Below are 18,081 nucleotides of genomic sequence, written 5' to 3'. Positions count from 1 at the left end.
CGCTGGGTTTAGGCCAGGGTTATTTTTTTTCTGAAGTTTGCATTATTTTTTGATTCCAGCAGTGCTTACAAGATAGAAATCCTCAGTTCAAACTGAGGCCAGTGCGGGCTCTTCCTGCAGTTGTCTCGGTTTTTATGGATCTGTGTTAAGTTCTGTTACATCCTGCATGGAGCTGGTTACATTGCCCGGCTTCTGATACAGCAAACTGTTTTCAAAGGATAGCTAAAGCTTGGTTCTGATACAATAACTATACCCTTCATTTCTCTGCAGCTTCTTAACCTTGTGCAAAGAGAAGGTATGTTATCCAAAGTAGCTCAGCTGTCTTAAAGTACTGTTAACCAGAATTAAATTTGAAGTAGCTGTGCAGGTGAAGCTAGTAAACATGCTGCAGGTGTCAGCAAACAGGGGAGTCTGGGTGATGTCTAGTGGGGTGAGGTTTGAGGAGGCTGAATATGACAGATTTTTTCAGCAAAGGAATAGTGAGCATTACCTTTTAACTGGAGAGCTGGGGAAGACTGAAAGCATAGCCTCCAGGTGATGGGAATCACCTTAAATCATAATTGCCTCTCAGTATCCTGGCTGGACCTCCTCATGCTGCTGAGAATCATGAATGAATAACAAGCAATGTGGACAGAAGATCCTTGAGCCTGGGATGATGGGACTTACAGGAGCTGTTGGTAGTATTTGTTTTAAACTACACAAATCTGAGGTCTGGTAACTGAGCAGAGTTATTATGTATGGTGTTTTCCAGGTTCATGTGGATGACAGTAATTCAGAGACAAGAAATGGGGAAAGCTGTCCTGCAGAGAATGTGTTTTGCATTATCTGTTGCTCTTTGATTTGACCATGGTTATGAGCATGCTACCTTTAGATGAACCAGTGATTTCTGCTTCTAGTTTAATACAGAATACAATTTCGAGTGTAAAATAGCAGCACAAGGACAAGTGCCTGCCCAAAAATTTCTGAGGGGGGAAGTGGATAAAAGCTCCTGTGACTCTTGCTGGTAACTTAGTCTCCATTAGTTTGAGATTAGCATCCTACTTTTATTGTAAAAATGGAAAAAAAAAGACTAACCTCTGAACAGCTGTCAAGAATTGAATAACTACACTGAACATGACAAGAGAATCCATATGTTGTGTGATTGATTCCACTGAGCATCTTCAATATCCTCTTAGAATAAGAGATGTGTTTTCTGCAGTGGCCTGGCACCATCAGCATCAAGCATTTGTTTTTCTTACCAGCAGCTCAGCTGGCTTGGGCTACAGATTTTTTGAGACATAAAGTTGTGCTTTTCTAGCATTTAGTATCATGTCTCAACAAAAAGGTTTTGGGAAAACAACAGTATAACCCAGTAGTTATAGTTGTGCAAATCAATGATCAGGAATGGAAATGGACATTTTGCCTAGTTATGCCTTTTGTAGATACACTTTCTAGTAAGGGTGGAAGAATGTTTTCTTTGTCATCGAGTGGGAAGGTAGTAGTTGGCCTCTGTGTAGTACTTTTAAGCATGCAATTGCAGCGTTTTCTGAAGATATTAGTATGAACAGTTCCAAGTTCTTCACTGCCATTTGCAGGCTCACCTTACTGTAAAGAAAAAATCACTTAGTTAGAAATCAGGAATAACACACAGGTTCCGGACAGATCTACCCGGTCCATGGACACCTTTCCTTTCCGTACAGGATGCTGTAAACAGACAGAGCCATCACACGTGGGTTTCTTGTTCACGTGGCAGCTAGGGGCTTGCTAGTGCTACTTGAGGATTATTTCATCCCCACTCTGTGCCTGCTGTCATCCATTGCTCCAGGAAGGAGGAATGCCAGCACCAGGCTGCCTTTGTTGTTCCAGCAGGAGCTGTTGCTTACCCTCTTCCCCCTTGCTGGTTTGGAGTGCTGGAGTGTTGTCTCACCAGCAGAGTTTGTTGCCTGGTGTGCCATAAGCCAGTACACACACAGAGCTGAGATGTTTTTTGCATGTCTGCGCAGAGATGGGTGCTAGGTAATTCCACAAAGCTAGCACACCCGGTTTCAGTCACATTGTGTATTTATACAGCTCAAAATGTTAGTGCCACATCCTTCTGACTGTAATTGGTTAGTTTTTGTCTCTTTTTAACCGCAGTTGGTTAGTTCTTTTCTCACTTCAATTTAAAAACACAGTGTTCCTTAATTTTACTACGCATGGTCGGTAGGTAGGGTTCTTAATTCAGGAGGATTGTCCCGACACTTGGAGGTGTGATTTTTAGTGTTATAATTATATTAAAATGAGGATAGGTCACTTTCAGATGGTGCTAATCTTGGGTGACTACTCCAAATATACTGATTATTTTCCAGGATGTTCCCATCTTCGAGAGTAAATCTAACAAACCTTAGGCGATTCAGAAGTTTTTCTCAACAGTTCCAAGGACAGTTTTCCTGATCTACACAGAGAGCACATATTGGTTATGTTAGCTTCTAACTTAACTTGCAGCAGGAGGCTGGTGGTCCCCAGGAGGGTCAGAGTGCCTGGGTGCTGCATCTCCAACCTGCCGCTGGATAGCCTGACCATCCAGGTCTTGCACGGTGCAGGTGAGAGAGAGTGGGCTCGGTGTGCCTGATGCTCACCTGGCACACAGGTCCCAGCTGGGAAGGTTGAGCACAGTGGTGGAAGTCGGAACAAATCCCTGTTTGGTGTGAAATGCCTTATTGGAGTAGACCAGTCAAAACATGCCGGGTGGCTGCTGTGGAGAACTTGACCCAGAATTCTCCACCACCCCACTGACGTAAACTGGAAAAAAACAACAACTGAAGGGAGGAGTTTCTGCTGTGATGCTGTGTGTATGAGACAAAACCTAGACTTGCAGAGCTATTTAATTTGTGTATCTAAGAAAAACATCCACAGGGCATGCTGTAGCAGATTTTTTGATCATTGTCATCTGGGTTTTCATTTTAATAATGACACCATGATATGACTAACTCAAGGAAGACAATAAACAGCCTTTTTATTGTTACAAGATTTCTGTCAGTAGATGGCTAACCCAAACAATCGCTTTACAGGGAAGACAAAACCAGAAGTTTAATGCAAATACTGCGATGTATGCTTAACTTCACCACAAGGGAAATCTTTTTGCTGTAATAATTTTCATGGCTTCTTCTTGTATAACCAGCAAACTGAATAATACTGTAGCCAGAGGGATGGATTCTTTCCTAATTAACAGTGGTGTTGTGCAGGTACAAGCTCACTGACTTCAATAAATAGACACAAAGGAAAGATCTGAATAGATGTGGGGTCTTGGGGCAGAGTAACAGTAGACAAAGTAGATCTGCATATTAAAATTATTTTTATTAATATTGCCAAGCGTCCAGTAGAATTTTTTCCTATCCTAAACGTATCAAAGGCACCTACTGCAGCCTGTGAAGGAGATCCTCCCCTCTCTCTGCGTGATGCAGTGGCTCTTCCAGATTCTGTCTGTTAGGACTGGGAGTATTTCAAGAGAGTACTTTGTGATGAGCAATAGGTTTGACTGATGACACTAAAAACTGCAGTCTTGTGGAACAGGGGTACCACCGACAGCAGTGTAGGCTTTCTCTGTGTGGCAGTAAAGTTTAGGGCTGCCACCATCTGTGGTTCTCCCTGCAGTATAGTGTTGAGTGAGTTGTACATAACAACAGCTGTCTGTGAACAAAAGCACCAGATAATTATAAAATTAATGCCATGATGTGTAATCTTGCTGAATGTAAACACCAATGGCATAACATCCACATTGGACCTGAGTCACTGAGTTCAGTTTGTCTCATCCTAAAGCAGGTTTCTGACAAGGTGAGCTGCATTGTGATCCAGATGTGCCTGCTAGTTAGGAGTGTTGGAGATGGTGTGTATGATGTTCAGATGTAGGCCACTATGGTACATGTCCAAAGTTAGGCAAGGTGAGCCCTGCTCTACAAGCTTCTCATATCCAAGCAAAGGCGAAAATTCACGTTTGTCTTAGCGCTGTAGCCTTTGTAGCATAGATTAGATGTAACTCACTTCAGTAGCTTTCAGAAGTTTTATTATTATTATCTTTATCTGCCAATTGTGTCTGGGTTTCTTTAGATTGACCTCTTGGTCCAGAGCATTTACAAAACTTGCTGTCATGGATTTAGAAGAGATTCTGCTTGACATGCATTTTGTGTGACCAAGTTATCCGTTACCAGATAAACAAAAACCAGTTAAATGACATCTGTGGTAGGAAGACAGTAAACTCACCTCAGTTTCCTCGCACAAAAGAAAACTTTGACCTGGTTTTCTATTACCACTAGTGTTGTGAAGAGTCTCTTAGATGAAAGTTCAGATTTCTTAATTGAAAGGTAAAATAGATGCCTAGAACCCCTTTGAATCTGGCAAGTTTCACATAAGACTTCAAACTTAGTGATGAATCTTCACTGAGAGACAGTCAGAAAGGCTTAAGTATCTTTTTCCTGTCCCTTGTTTTGCCATTTTGAAGAAGAATGTTTATAATAAGTTCATATACAAAATACTGAAACCAATGAGTGTTTTCCTGCACAAGGATAACTGGGGAGACTTTAGTCCTGACAGGACATCAATATTTTGCCCTGTGAGCTTAAGAACAAAAACAACAGAAAAAGATACTGAATAAATATGCAATATTTGAAATGGTTAAACATTCTATTAAAAATCTGTCTAATGATTTATTCTTTTGGGGAAGGCCAGGTATTTTTCTGAATAAGAAAAACATTGGACCATAACGTATTTTCTAATTTAAGATTTGGATGCCATCATCTTTCTGCAGTACAGCATGCAGCTAGCTTTAAATCAGAGAGTAATTCTGTAGAAAGCAGTCTGCCTGTGGAAGGAGAAAGGAGCTCTTCCAGAACTCTGTTGCTGGAGCTAAAGTATGTTTACAAGAGATGGACTCTGTGTTCTCTTTTCCATAGCAGCCACAGCAGGGATTAAGATATGTGTACTTTAAAGCTTTAGCTTTTGAACATGGTTGGTAGTAGCTCCTGCTTTTGGATTTGTGGTACTCATCTTGAGTGTCTTTTCCAAAGAGACTGTTTGTGTGGCACATATTGAACTGACTGCAGAAACCAAAGAGGGCCAAGATGATGAAGGAAATTGAAGCCCTGCTACAGTAAGGGATTTTTTAATAGATGGGTCTGCATACACCCTCTGTGCCTCAAAAAATGTCAGCAACAGGTAATGAATGTTCCTTAAGGTTTAGGCAGGAGGAAGGGAGGGGAGAATCGTCTTAAAATGGTCTTCCTGCTATACTGACTCCTTCAGTAACAAACTGTTCGTCATGGTGTTTTAGGAACTCCGCGAAGATGTTCTCCCTCTGACGATTTCATTAAAGAAGTCAAAATGTGGAGGGCGGTGGCTAACATCCTGACGAGGGCCAAAGTCCAGGGAGGCAGGGCATGCTGCCTGCTGCCAGCGCAGAAGGGCAGGAGCCTGCTTGGCGGGACCACACGGCATTGCTGGCAGGGTGCTGCACCAGGGGTCCGCACCGCCCGGCCGCTCAGCATGGACCTGGGGATACAGAAGGTGGAAGTTTTCGATGCAGGTCATTTTGTCCGCGTGGAGTGGGAGGACAGGAACAAGAGCTGTTACCCCTGTGTCTGGCTGAGGGACAACTGCCAGTGCCCCCACTGCTTCCTGCGCTCGGCCAGGGCACGCAGGCTGCTCTTCGAGGACCTGGACGTGAACATCGTGGTGAAGGAAGTCGCTCTGGCAGATAGAAAAAAGGTATTATTGTAAGCAAACTTTCATTTGCCCTCTTATGAAACTTGCCTAGCAATGCGTGTTTATCTGTAAATTAGAGGCTGTCTCAGGTTATACTTTAATCGCCATTTGTTTATCTGCAAACCCTACTGTGTATTTGCAAAGCTTTTAGGAACAATCACAATTTGGGGAACTCAGATCTTCCCTCCTTTATATGAAACTTCACTTTATAGATGTTATGCAGAGAGTGCAGAAAGCCAAGCTTCAGACTTTAGAATATAATTGTGCTTTTTTAAAATTCTACTGTATACTCAAAAGAAAATATAGGCATTCCCCACACTTAATTACACTTCCATGTATGTCTTTTTTCCCACTTTCTTCTATAAGTAAATGTCTTGAAAATCAGAAAAGCAAATGGCAAAGTGATGATGACTTTAATCCATAATAAAAATGTCAGTTTATAAGTTACTTTCCAATGTGCAAAAGACTTCATCTTAGTGCAAGCACTCAAACCAAAGTTGAACCCAGTACTCAGAGTTCGGCTGTTGTCTGTATCTATGCCTGTATCTACCTATTCTGCATTAACATTTGTTCATGAAAAGAGATCATTGGGCAAGAGAGGACAAGAACTGCCCTCTTTATGAATTCTAATCTTTCCTGACATATAACAACATAATACATCATTTAGGTTTTATTAAAAGTAGTACCCAAGTATTACTTTGATATGCATGATCACTTTACAGTTAAAGGTGGTTTATGCATGTTAAAGATGCAGCAGTCAACCTTTTAGCAGCTGGGGCAGCCTCAGGGTTTGCAGAGGCTGACCTGTGCGGGGGTCAGGGTCTGCATGGAGGGGTTCTGGGCTCCCGAGTTCGTTGTTTGCCATCAAAATTAATGCCATGTAAATCCATGCTTTGAATAGGCAGATGTACTATGATAGTAGAGGAATTGTCGGCTTCCATTGAGACTCAGGAACTGAGGGAAGCACAGCACTAATCCTGGACTCATATTGGTGTGTTACCTTAATGTGAATGACCAGAATTATGTGAAATGGGAATCGATACCTACTCAACAGCCTTGAGAATTCAGCTGAGGGTGTGTGCTGCACTGAGCTCTTTTGGTTCAGGACAAACAAAGCCATATGCTTTCTTTTCATGTTTTCAGGAATTAAAAAAGCAACAACTTTAAAAAATTTATTTGAAAGAGGGAAGACTTTTCAAAACTAGGAGTGGGATTTCTCCTAGCACATTTCTTTTTTGCCTGTCTTTCTTGTCCTTTTTCTTTTTTAACAAGCTGTCAGTGTTTTGGAAGATATTTTTGCTCTCCTCTGAGTTGTGGTGTAGCACTGTCCCCAGTGATATGTGCCAGCTTTTGTGAATCTCCTCTTTCTGCTAAGCACAGCTCCCACAGTGAAAGGAGCCCAGGCAAAGCAGCGAATTAGGTTATGGGTTCATGTGAAAATGACTCTTTATAAAAGGTATCAGAATTTGGATGATGTTCAGGTTGGGTTTTTGTTACTTGCTTGCCGTTAGGCTTAACTGTGATGTTGATATAAATATTACAATTTCTGTACTTTCTAATGATTTTTTTGATTGTGCTGGGTGATGCTTTGTGAAATTTTTTGTTCTAAAATTATCTTTCATTTTATATTGGAAGATCTCTATCACATGGCCTGATGAACACACAAGCGAATATGAAGCGGAGTGGTTGAAAAAACGATGCTTCTCTGAAGAAGCCAGAGCAGAAATGCGAGAAGATTTATTTTTACCAGGTAGGAATTAAAACCACATCTGTCATCCGTGTTTCAAACGTAAGGGGTCTGACACTGACAGTCCGGGCTAGAGGTCCCTGCGTGAGGACCAGGTCTGCGAAGCTGGAGCAGTGGCAACCGCTTTTGTTGCTCAGTGCCAGGCTGTGCGTGCACACCAGGAACCCCTGGTTACCGTTCCCTTCTTCTAGCCTCTAGACCTGAGAGGAGTTCAGTTGATTGGGCTGAATTTGCTTTCCTAAAAGCCTTTTCCTTACAGAAAAGGTCAGTAGGTCTCAAAAATGAGCCTTGTGCACCAGCAATGTTCTATGTGACAATGCAAGTGTGTGTTAAATTATTTAATTTTTTTTTTTAGAAAGATTATTTAGCATTCTAAGGGAATTGTAACTGAAATTTTAAAAGTTCCCTTTCCATGGCCTTCTGTTAAAAAGTAACTGCAGCATAGCAGTATCTAGTGCTGAAGTTCAGGTTGTGTTTGCTTCCCCTACTCACTACAGTAGCTGACATGTCTTTTGGTCATGAGGTGTTTTGTGCAACCAGTGTAACATTTACCCGGTACAGATCACTCGCCCTTTTGAGTGAATAATTATAAACCCACTCAGTTTGTCAGTGTTTCAGATTGTGAGCATGAAATGTGTGAAAACTTGCAAGATTTCCCCTCTTGCTCTTGACAGTGTTCCTGTGAGATCTGCTGTGGCAGAAAGTTGTGAATCTGTGTTCGGAGTTAAGATTTTATCTGTTAAAACAGGGTACTACTTTAGAAAAAAGAAACCAGAGGCAGGCTGATGGTATGAAACTCAGATCCAGGTATCAGTTTCCTCAGAGCTCAGAAAAAGGCAAATCTGTGATTGGTTTATGCTCCTTTGGGTGTTTTTTATTCTAACAAAAGGAAGTTTGTTTGTTTTTCCCATGAAAGACGAGAAATGGGAAAATATGTGGCCCTAGGTATTTTCTGCGTCTGAGCTTTGTTTGGCACTTCAGGGACAGCTGAAGGGGACAGTTATCTTTCCCAGTTTCTGCAGGTCAAATATGCCTTAGCTCCTAGAGCCCATTCTCCTAAACAAAACTCAGTTCTTAAGAAAGATTCAGCCTTGTATAACTGGCTTAGAACTTAAGTGAGGAGTGATATTTCCATTCATTTCAGTGGATCATATAGCAGACTCTTCATAGTTCAGAATGGAACCTTTTTTTCCCCCGGTGTTCATGTCTACTTGAGCTTTGGCAACTACACTGTCTACTATTTTGGAGGGCAGGGCATGTTCCCAGAATGAATGTGGTGAAGATGCAAACCTCATTCAGGGAAACTAGACTTGATTTCTCAGGTAGTAAGAATTTTTATTTGGAAAAATGAAGATGCCGTGGAAGCTAGCAAGATGTGTTGTAGCCTTTGGGGGAACACAAGTGAATTTGAATTTAATGTTGCTGCAATTAATGCCTAGACAAATTGGTGTACATCTCTGTTTATGTTTATTGTTGAATCTCAATAACTGAGATTTCAGTATTTCAGATGTAATGCTACTTTTTCCCCCCATTATGAAGCCCAACTGGCTGTGATTTGACTTCGTATGCACGCTTTTACACAGTGCTTACTCTCAGAAGCTAAATACAATGCTTGTTTTGGAGGCCAGTTCTCCCCTCTGCTACTGCTGATGTCCAGCGAAGCTGTCTAGGTAAAATATACCCCAAATATATCTTTTATTCTTTGGGCAATGCTTTTGCAAATTCTGTTTTCCATGGTAGCTCTGAAAAAAATATGTTTATAAAAGTTACACTAAATAAGGGACTGTGTTAACTTTGGCTTTTTTTAGTAGTGTCATTCTGCTCTTCCTCATATTTGCAGGGAAGATCCAGCTCATTATGCCAGATAGCTTCTCACGGCTTCTTTCAGGTTTCAGTTGCAGAAAAGGCTGCAGTTGTAACGCATGTGAGTTTGCTTGCTGGCTAGTTTAAGACCTGTTTCTCATTGTGTGTTGGGGTAAGTTTAGAATTAGCTTCCTTCTGGTCAGTGGAGTTACACACTGCAAATTACATGCCCTTAAGTAGCTAATCATATCCCAGCAGTGTAGTATTACAGATGATGACATGGAATGCCAGCCCTGCATGCTGGGTCAACAAATACAAGAACGAGCCCACCAGACTGCTGTAGTTAGAGGTTAACCTTCACTGCTGACATTATCACAGCTGTGGCTTTTTTTTCTTCTTTTTTTTACTTTTTTTTTTTTTTGCAAGTGGTTATTTGCTTTTCATGTTGTTTTTTCATCATAATTTCTGAATCAAATCAGATGTCAGCTGTGTGTCAAACCTGAAAAGAACAGCTCAGATTTTCACTGCCTGATGGAAGTGACTATAAATAGCTCTATGGCAATATGTCAAGTTTCCCATTTTAAAAACAGTGCCAGATCCTGTCTGTGTGGTATGTGAAGTCTGCTGTTTGTGTACATCAAGGCTCATTTCAGCCCAAAAGAGCCATCTTCTACTTCTCCAGCTCTGATGGCTCAAAGATCCTCTTTTTTGCTTCCCCTCCTATTTACTTGTGTTCTCCCCAACAAATGTCACAGGAGGAATTTACCACCTTGTGAAGTCTCTCCGTAACTTAGGTTTTGTGTGTAGTAGAGGAAGCTTGTGGGAGACACTGAGTACGCCAGGGGCTTTCCAGGATCAGGCTTCTCACTACATTGCATTTGCTGAGGCTCATTTTCCAAGACACTGGTATCCCAACAACAGGATGTGGGGGGGGAATTAAATAATATCATAGTGATGCTTTCCTGTCGGGCGGAGGAGAGGAAGATTCAGCAGAGGTAGTACCTGGTGCTACTTGCATAATTAATCTTTTGAATCTTAGGTTGGATTAAGCTTTTAACCTAAGTTTAAAGCATTCAGATGATGTCCTTTAAAATGTGATCATATGATATTGGATGTATATCCAGCTCCATAGAAGTTTGAATCAGGATTTTAACAGCATCAAGGGTACTTTCAGTTTCTCTACTAGGTCCTGAGAGATGATAATTTTAAGAGGAAGAAGTGAAAAGTTGTTTTTTGCTAAAAGAGTTTGGTCATTTGGATGGCTTTTTATTACTAACCTGGTATGATCAAGAAATGGGATTGTTTTTTTCTCTCCCCCCCTCCCCCAAATTATTGTTGTAAAATTGAAAGAGGCAGTGACTCATTAATTCTTTCAAAAGCAGTTCATTATTCCCATTTTGAAAAGCACATAGGTCTGAGGATTTATTAGCCATAATGTAAATGGTCAATAAAGACACTAAATAATTCTACAAGACTTTTTTTTTTTTATCCCTTACAAATTTTTCAGCTACATTTGTAAAAGATTAATTTGGCAACCGTAGCTGTGCTGTGCAAGTGAGACCTAAGGCTGCCCAGGCACTAATGCCTCATTCCTACCTCTCTTACCCCTTCAGTGCCCAGAGCTTATGTTCTTAGATTTCTACTATAGTATAATGGAAACTATATTAACTGTGGTTATGCAGTGGGAAAAAAAAAACGTGCTGTGCTGACACGCTAAAAAAAAAAGAACGTGAGTGGGATAAATTACCATGGAAAGAGTACAGTCCCTGTTCAGGGCAGCTTCTGAAGATTTTCAGTCTGAAGGGGTTTTGTTGATAAAAATGGAAATAAAGTTCCTTGTGTTTAGTACATGGGAGAATAACATTCCCTGTGGGTCACACAATTTTCTAAAAGACTTTCATATAGACTCTTTATTAAAAAATATCTTTAAGTGGAAGAACTTAAATATCTTCACATCACAGGATCTTTTCTGGTATAGTGTATGCTTTCCTGTCCTGTTTCCAAAGAATTGTGGACCTGCTAATTTGTCAAATTGTAAATAATGGGCAGCATATAACATTTTTGTCTGGGGCTGTAGAGAAGGAAATCTTTACAAATACTTATTATTTTAGTGTAGAACTATTACATGTCTCTCTCCTGCTGCTGTTGTACTTGCCTGGCTGTGATGGTCTCTGGGGCTGGTCAGGAGAGGAAGTCCTTTGCTGCTTTTCATACAAATGTGAGTTGTTTAAAAGTAGTTCATGTGTATGTCAGACATAAATGTTAAAAATTAGACTCTCAGATCTATTGTAGCTACTAGGAGGATTAAAACTGGCACCAGTATATTTGAATTAAGCTCTAAGACCTGTCTGGGGAAAAAAAAAAAAGGTACTGATGTATAAAGAATAAAAATTTAAAAGGCTCTGTAAATTCTGTGCTAAAATTATGAGGAAGCCACCATATAATCTACGCTCTGCAACTTGCTATATGCACCTGGTATAAGTAAATATCCAAGAGTCCACTGCAGGAAGCCAGTATGATTGTCAGCCAATTTACTCCTTGCTAATAGTAAAAACATTTATTACGCATAGAGCCTGGAGCTGATATTGAAATGCTGCAAGTTTCTCCCCATTCTGTGTGGCTTTATTGCCATGAATCACTTTATTTTAGTCATGGCTCTAAAGTTTTTTCCCACGTCTTTCTGTTCATGGAGATTATGCCTTTCTAATATATTGAAAGGTTTATGCAGTAAAGAGAGTGGTTTGGCTTGTGCGCTAAATATGCAAGTTTGTTCTCTGATCATTTTTCATCATTTTCTTTGGTATATTTAGTATTAAACAAAGTGGTTATATTCATGTTCTTAGCATAAAGCATTTGATTCTGTTGCACATGAAATTTTCATGAATGTGTTAAGGAAATGTGTCATCTTTAAAGAATAGTCAACGAGTAGGTGTAATGGTTTACCATCAAGACAGAATGATATATCAAGATAAGCTTTGCAAACATCTGTGCATTATGCAATACTGACCCTTATTTTTATCAACGAATACAATGGAAAGGAATAACCACATTAAATTTGCAGGTGACACCAGCTAGGGGTTAACTGGGAGTATGTTGAAGGACCAGGGTTACAACTCAAAATGTTGCTGACAAATAGGAGAAATTATAAAAACATTAAGAAAAGTTTTAATGGGTCAGGTGACTCCTAATACTTGGTCTCCAGCAGCAATGTAGTAAAAACACATGAGCTAAGCCACTCTCTGCAGTCCATTTCCTTCGTATTTCTTCAGCATCCATGGTCATTGCATCAGGGTTTCCCACAGGATACCGGAGCTCGGCAGCCGTTCAAGTGCACGGTAGGGAAATAACCACCTGGGTTGGGTGGGCTTGGTGCTCATTGTAGGCTGAAAGTGAGCCTATGCTGGCAGACTGGCTTGGTATCAAGGCAAACATTGGTTTCAGCTGAGTCCAAGGAGAAGTCTAACCTGCAGAAGAGATGAAGCAGTCATTCTGCTCCATTTGATGGAGTAAGGCTGCTGTAGCGTGTATCATTTCTAAGCACCACTCATCAAGAAATACCACAAAGTGCTGAATGGAAAGCACTCTACATGATTTGTTCTCTAGAAGCATCTTAAGAAATCAAGTGCTGGGGGCAGGGGGCGGGGAGAGAGAGAGAGAGAGAGAGAGAAACATTTGTTTTCGATGTTCATGGTAGATATGTCACTATACAAATGCATGTGCATGTATGGGAACAGATGTTCTTAATGCTTTTGGAATAGGCAAAACTGTGAGTTCAGACAAACTATAAAAAATTTCAAATTAAAAGGAAGATTTTTAAGGCATAAAGCAAGGGCATGTTTTTAATAGCAATAACTTTACAAGCCACAATGGATTATTTTTTTTTCCTCCCAGATACCAACTGCTGCTGCATTCCATATGTTTCCCAAGATTAGTAATACTTGGAGCCATGCACAATGTGTTTTCAGATTTTGGCATATTTACCACAGTGTTATTACAGAGGACATTGGCAAATGTCAGGGGGGGAAAGGTTATTCCTGCAGTAGCTCAAAGACTAAGCTCTTGGCTGCGTCAAGATGCCACTGACAGGCTGGGAACTTGGAGCCTTTCTCCTCTGAAATCCGAGGTAGGATTTATAACCATTTGTGTACCAGCCTGCACCTTTAAAAAGAAAAACAAACCTAAACCACTAAGGATGCTGCCTGCACTTGTCACTGGAAGTGAGTTCATGTGAGAGAACTTCGAGGACAGAGTCTATAGCCTTGCCAGGCAGGATTTAACTATATTTACCACTTTCTGTCTTTGTTTGGGTTTGTTTTGGTTTGGATGTTTGTTTGTTTGTTTTAATACAAAGTAGTTAAACATTTAAAAAAAAGCCTAAGAGGCTGCTTTACTTGAACCATTTCTCTGTTTTAGTAGCTGCCTGGAGAATGTCAGTGAACAGTTCATTTTCCTTGAAATTTTTCAATTTTCACATCATAGCGATACTGTAACGGTTGAACATCTCTTCAGCCAGTAGGCAGTGTTGAATTCTTCAACATACTGCAGAGTCAAGGAAGGGATGTATTCCCAGTACCTTAGCGGGATTCACATCATTGATAGTTTTTACACAGAGAAAGGATTGCTCTTGCAGGTTACTTACAGAAGCATTTTGAATTTAGCTTTTGTCTCTCTTGGCTCCACAGAGTTGGAGACATGAGGCTAGATGACTCCACTGCAGGGGGCCTGGTTGGGAGCAAGACCAAAGGATTTGGTGTTCCTTAAATGTCCTCCACAGGTTAGCTATATGAGTTGGCAGATTTGTTATACCAAAACCAAGGAGAATCCCAGACATGTATGTCCAGGATGTGCTATTTTGCAGTGCTGTGGCAAAGCAGGTGTTTGCAACAAAAGCGAAAACCCAACACCACAGTTCATGTCCGTTGGCTGCAGAGGGGCCAGTCAACTTGTGTAGAATTTTTCGGAAGTACAGTGGGAACTGGGAATTTGAACGAGAGGACTTTACAGTCCATGTGCTTGGGGAAGCCTGGGGCTCCTGGAGCTGCAGTTAAATTCCAGGTGCAAATATTTGCTTCCCAAAGTGGTGAAAAATCTCGTGGTATGTTCCTTGAAACAGTAATATTCCTCTACTCTGTGTTTTATATAAGGAAGATTAGGAAAATATTTATTAGCAAGACAACAAGAAAGATAAGGAAGTAAAGGTGAAACTTCAATATTCCATTAGATTTCACATTTATTTACCTGCTCCAACAATGAAGCTTAAATTTGTTTTTCAAAGGATAGTCTTGGCAGTTCACGCAGCACACCTAAAGCTATCTTACTTCATAACTTTTAATACAGAAAAAGGAAAACATTCATCTTTTATTTTTTTCCCCATCTTTCAAGTGTGTGAAAGGATGTATATTGAGTGAAACACACTGGAGCAGTGAGTAGCAGACCACGGAGTGGTCTCAGAAAGGAATTTAATGAGGTGAGATTATATCCCTCCTCAAGGATTGTGCATTTCTCATTTGGTGAACATACAGTGAAATTCAGCAGCTTGTCAATCATACTACAGCTTCTTTGAAACACAGGGTAGAGTATAATAGATGGTCTATGCAGATAACTTATAGTTGGATATGTGTGTTGTGTTTCTTGGACAGTCGCTAACTTGCCTTAGCCAGAGAGGGAAGGAATACTAGTGGTTGGAAATTTGCAGACTTTGCAACTGTTGAAAAATGTTGTAACTATGTAGTGCCTGGGTTCCCTTTTTTATGAGCACACTGCAATTTGTACTTTGCTACCTAGGAGGGGGGGGCGGGGAACAAATCCAAACCTGCGTCTTTGCTTCTCTTTGCAGTGCAGCATGTCCCTCCATCGGCAGGTGAAATCCCTCGGAGCTCCCATTCTGAAAGCTGCTTGAAATATATAATAGCTTTTATTGGTCCTGTCTGTTGAATGGATGTTGGAATAAAGAGAGATATAGGTGTTTTATAAATGATGCTATCTACACTTTTCAAATGTTTGTGTTCTCATTTCTAGTATGGAACCTCTTTGAATGATGATTGGACAAGTTAACTGAATATTAGCTAAAATTCCAAGTAAGCTAGATGTGTTTCTCTATTTCTTCCCTTTCAGAACGCCAGTACTGGGGCTCAGAGCTGCAGCTTCCCAAAATGCCTTTTGAAGAAATCATATCCAATGATGAAAGTGCATACAAGTGGCTGTGCACCCTAAAGAAAGTAGGAATCGTGCTACTAACAGGAGCTGCTACTACACAGGGAGAGTTGATTAAACTTGGCAACAGGATTGGGTTCCTGCGTCTCACTTTTTATGGGTGAGTTTGGCTTTTAATATCCTTGCTTTGCCAGCTATGTAATCACCTCTAATGTATTTCACTTCAGCTTGCTGGACCTATTTTGTGGATTAATTTATTAAAACAAGGTGAAATTTTATCTTCTCTGCATGTTAGAAAATGTGGCATCAATTAATATTCTATATGAGAGTCACAAGCAGGGTATGTAAAGAAGAGTAGCAATAACAATAGCTGCCGAGAGAAGGAAAAATACCTGAAAATAGATGATGTCAAATGAAAGGTAACCACAAGATAGCCATACTTACCCATACCATGGAACAACAACAGAAAAAATCCCTAACCCAGTCTCCTTCTGAACAGAGAAACTGTTACCTGTACTGAAACTTTTTTTTAGTCTGATTTCGAGTCATGGAAATAGGTAAGACTTAGATGATGTTGTGTCTCGTGTCACTGAGAAGATGGGCACAGTACCCGTTTCCCTGCTTTCAACAGAGTCTGCGCTGGAAAGCCACAACCAGTCCCAGCAAGCATTTTTTTTAAGACTGATTTTTTTGCAAAAGTAAGAGCTCAGCCAACAGGAGTGCAAGCAGGAACTTGTAAATCAACCTCTACCTCCTCAAGCATGTATTAGGTGAGTAGACAAATGATGGTAGCTCACTTCTTGCTGAGCTGTGTCAGTGACCTCCTAGCTTAGTAAAGGAGCAGCGTTATTAGCTAATATACTGCCCTGTCCCCCACACCCAGCTGTTGGTATAATTTTTTTACAATGTATATAAAAAACCCTTTTACTTGGATGTGTGCTTATTCTTAAATTAAAAAAAAAAATAAGACAAAAGTAGATAGTAGCATTTAAACATAGTTATGATTTCTGGGTGCCACCAAAATTAGAACATTGAGGGCTTCCCATCTGAAAAGCTCCCTTCTGCCCTGTAATAGAATAAAAGATAATAAAAATCATGGCAAGAGCTCGCCTTCACTTGGATCTAGTTCAGAGAATAAGCAAACCAACCAGTATCTCCTCCTTTGTCTAAAAAAAAAAATAAAATAAAATAAAGGCAAAATAAATAGAAATGGGGAAAAAGAATCCAACCTTGGCCAGAAAGACCACATTCCCTCAAGACTGCAAATCGGAAGGAAAGATTTTTCTGCCCCCTAGGACTCCCGTGTGAAGGCACCTATGAGCCCCGCCGGAATACACAATGCAAGTGAGGCTGGTAAGAGCAGCACTGTGATACCAGGAGAAACACATTAACTCAGAATGTTAATTGTGAGGTGGGGGGAAGGAAGGCAAAGGAAAGGTAGCTTCTTCAAGCTCTGATGCTTATTGAGACTTAATGTTACTTCTTCATTTTGCAAGTATCATTCCCTCATTAGCTATGGAAAAAGATGTCATTGATGCTGCCAGCTCTTAGGTTTAGTGAACAGTTTCTAAGAGGCAGAGAAATAGCTATTGTGATAGACTGTATCAGTGTATAACTTGCTTCTGACCCAATCTTGATCCTTCACTTTTGTTTCATTTATGTTGAAAGTCAACCTGTTTGTGCAGAATTTTTTCCCATGCTTCAAATTAGGAAAGCTGCCTCAAGAAATCTTCTAGAAATTGGCAGAAACTGAAGTGAACTCGTAGCATGTAGAACAGCCTGTGAGAATGGCATTTTGGTTTTTTTTGTTTCTTCCTCTTGTCTTCCAAAAAGAAGGGATGGAGAGAATAACTTCTTTAAAATACCATTAATATTGTGAAGCCTTTTGTCCGTTCCAGCAACCATGATAAATATTTGTGAAACTTTAAAGGGAGTAATGTATAAATGTACTAAGGTAGTTAAGATAATGTACTTTCATTAAGGTGTGGTTTCCCCTTTCTGCTTACTGTGCCAGAAGGAAAAGTAGTTTTCAAAGTTAACTCTCCATTTTACTGAACTACTATTGATCAAGTCTTCTTCCTCCCTGGGCCCATGCACACACGTAGAGGCACACATGTTGCAGCCTGACATCTTTAGCAGTGTTCAGCAGCTGCTCTCGTCGCTATACTGGTGACATTAATGATTAATGCTTTGAAATTTTTAAAAAATTACTCTTTAGATCATGTTTTTTTCCTTAAGAGCCCTGTTTAAAAAAATAATAATAGGGAGGCATTCCTCAAGTACTAGAAAATACAAGCAGTATCATGCATAAACTTTATATTGTTCATGTAGTGGTTTAAGAAATTATCCATAAAGTATTTTTAAAAAATTACATCACAAAACTAGTTTTAAATGTTTCAATACAGATCTGTATGAAGTGGTAACATGTTAAACACATCAGAAAATAGTTAGAGTACTGTCTTCAAACAGCTTAATAACCCAGTGTTTGTTAAATGTGTCATTCATCACATGAAGTCTTGAAATTCAAGTCCAAGGGTTTTGGCTTATTTCTGGATAATTATGTGGCATTTTTTGAAGTGTTTTATAAGGAACAAGTTTTTTATTTTTTACCATGTATAGCTGGAACCCAGCTTAAAAATATTATGAAAGTGAAAAGCCATCTT

General features: G+C 40.1%; 1 protein-coding gene across 1 annotated transcript in view; it reads left to right on the top strand.

Annotated features, from left to right (window-relative positions):
* The first annotated feature begins 5,496 nt into the window (after positions 1–5,496).
* Positions 5,497–18,081, top strand: part of BBOX1 (butyrobetaine (gamma), 2-oxoglutarate dioxygenase (gamma-butyrobetaine hydroxylase) 1) — a 19,831-nt gene continuing 7,246 nt past the window's right edge. The window contains exons 1-3 of the mRNA XM_010086595.1: positions 5,497–5,718; positions 7,351–7,465; positions 15,380–15,578. Of these exons, the coding sequence (XP_010084897.1) occupies positions 5,497–5,718; positions 7,351–7,465; positions 15,380–15,578 (536 nt within the window). The remainder of the gene's footprint in view (positions 5,719–7,350; positions 7,466–15,379; positions 15,579–18,081) is intronic.

The sequence above is a fragment of the Pterocles gutturalis genome, unplaced genomic scaffold (genome assembly GCF_000699245.1).
Source record: "Pterocles gutturalis isolate BGI_N339 unplaced genomic scaffold, ASM69924v1 scaffold12636, whole genome shotgun sequence".
Classification (NCBI taxonomy): Eukaryota; Metazoa; Chordata; class Aves; order Pterocliformes; family Pteroclidae; genus Pterocles; species Pterocles gutturalis.
The sequence above is the reverse complement of the archived record's forward strand: the minus strand, read 5'-3'. Positions and strand labels throughout refer to the sequence as shown.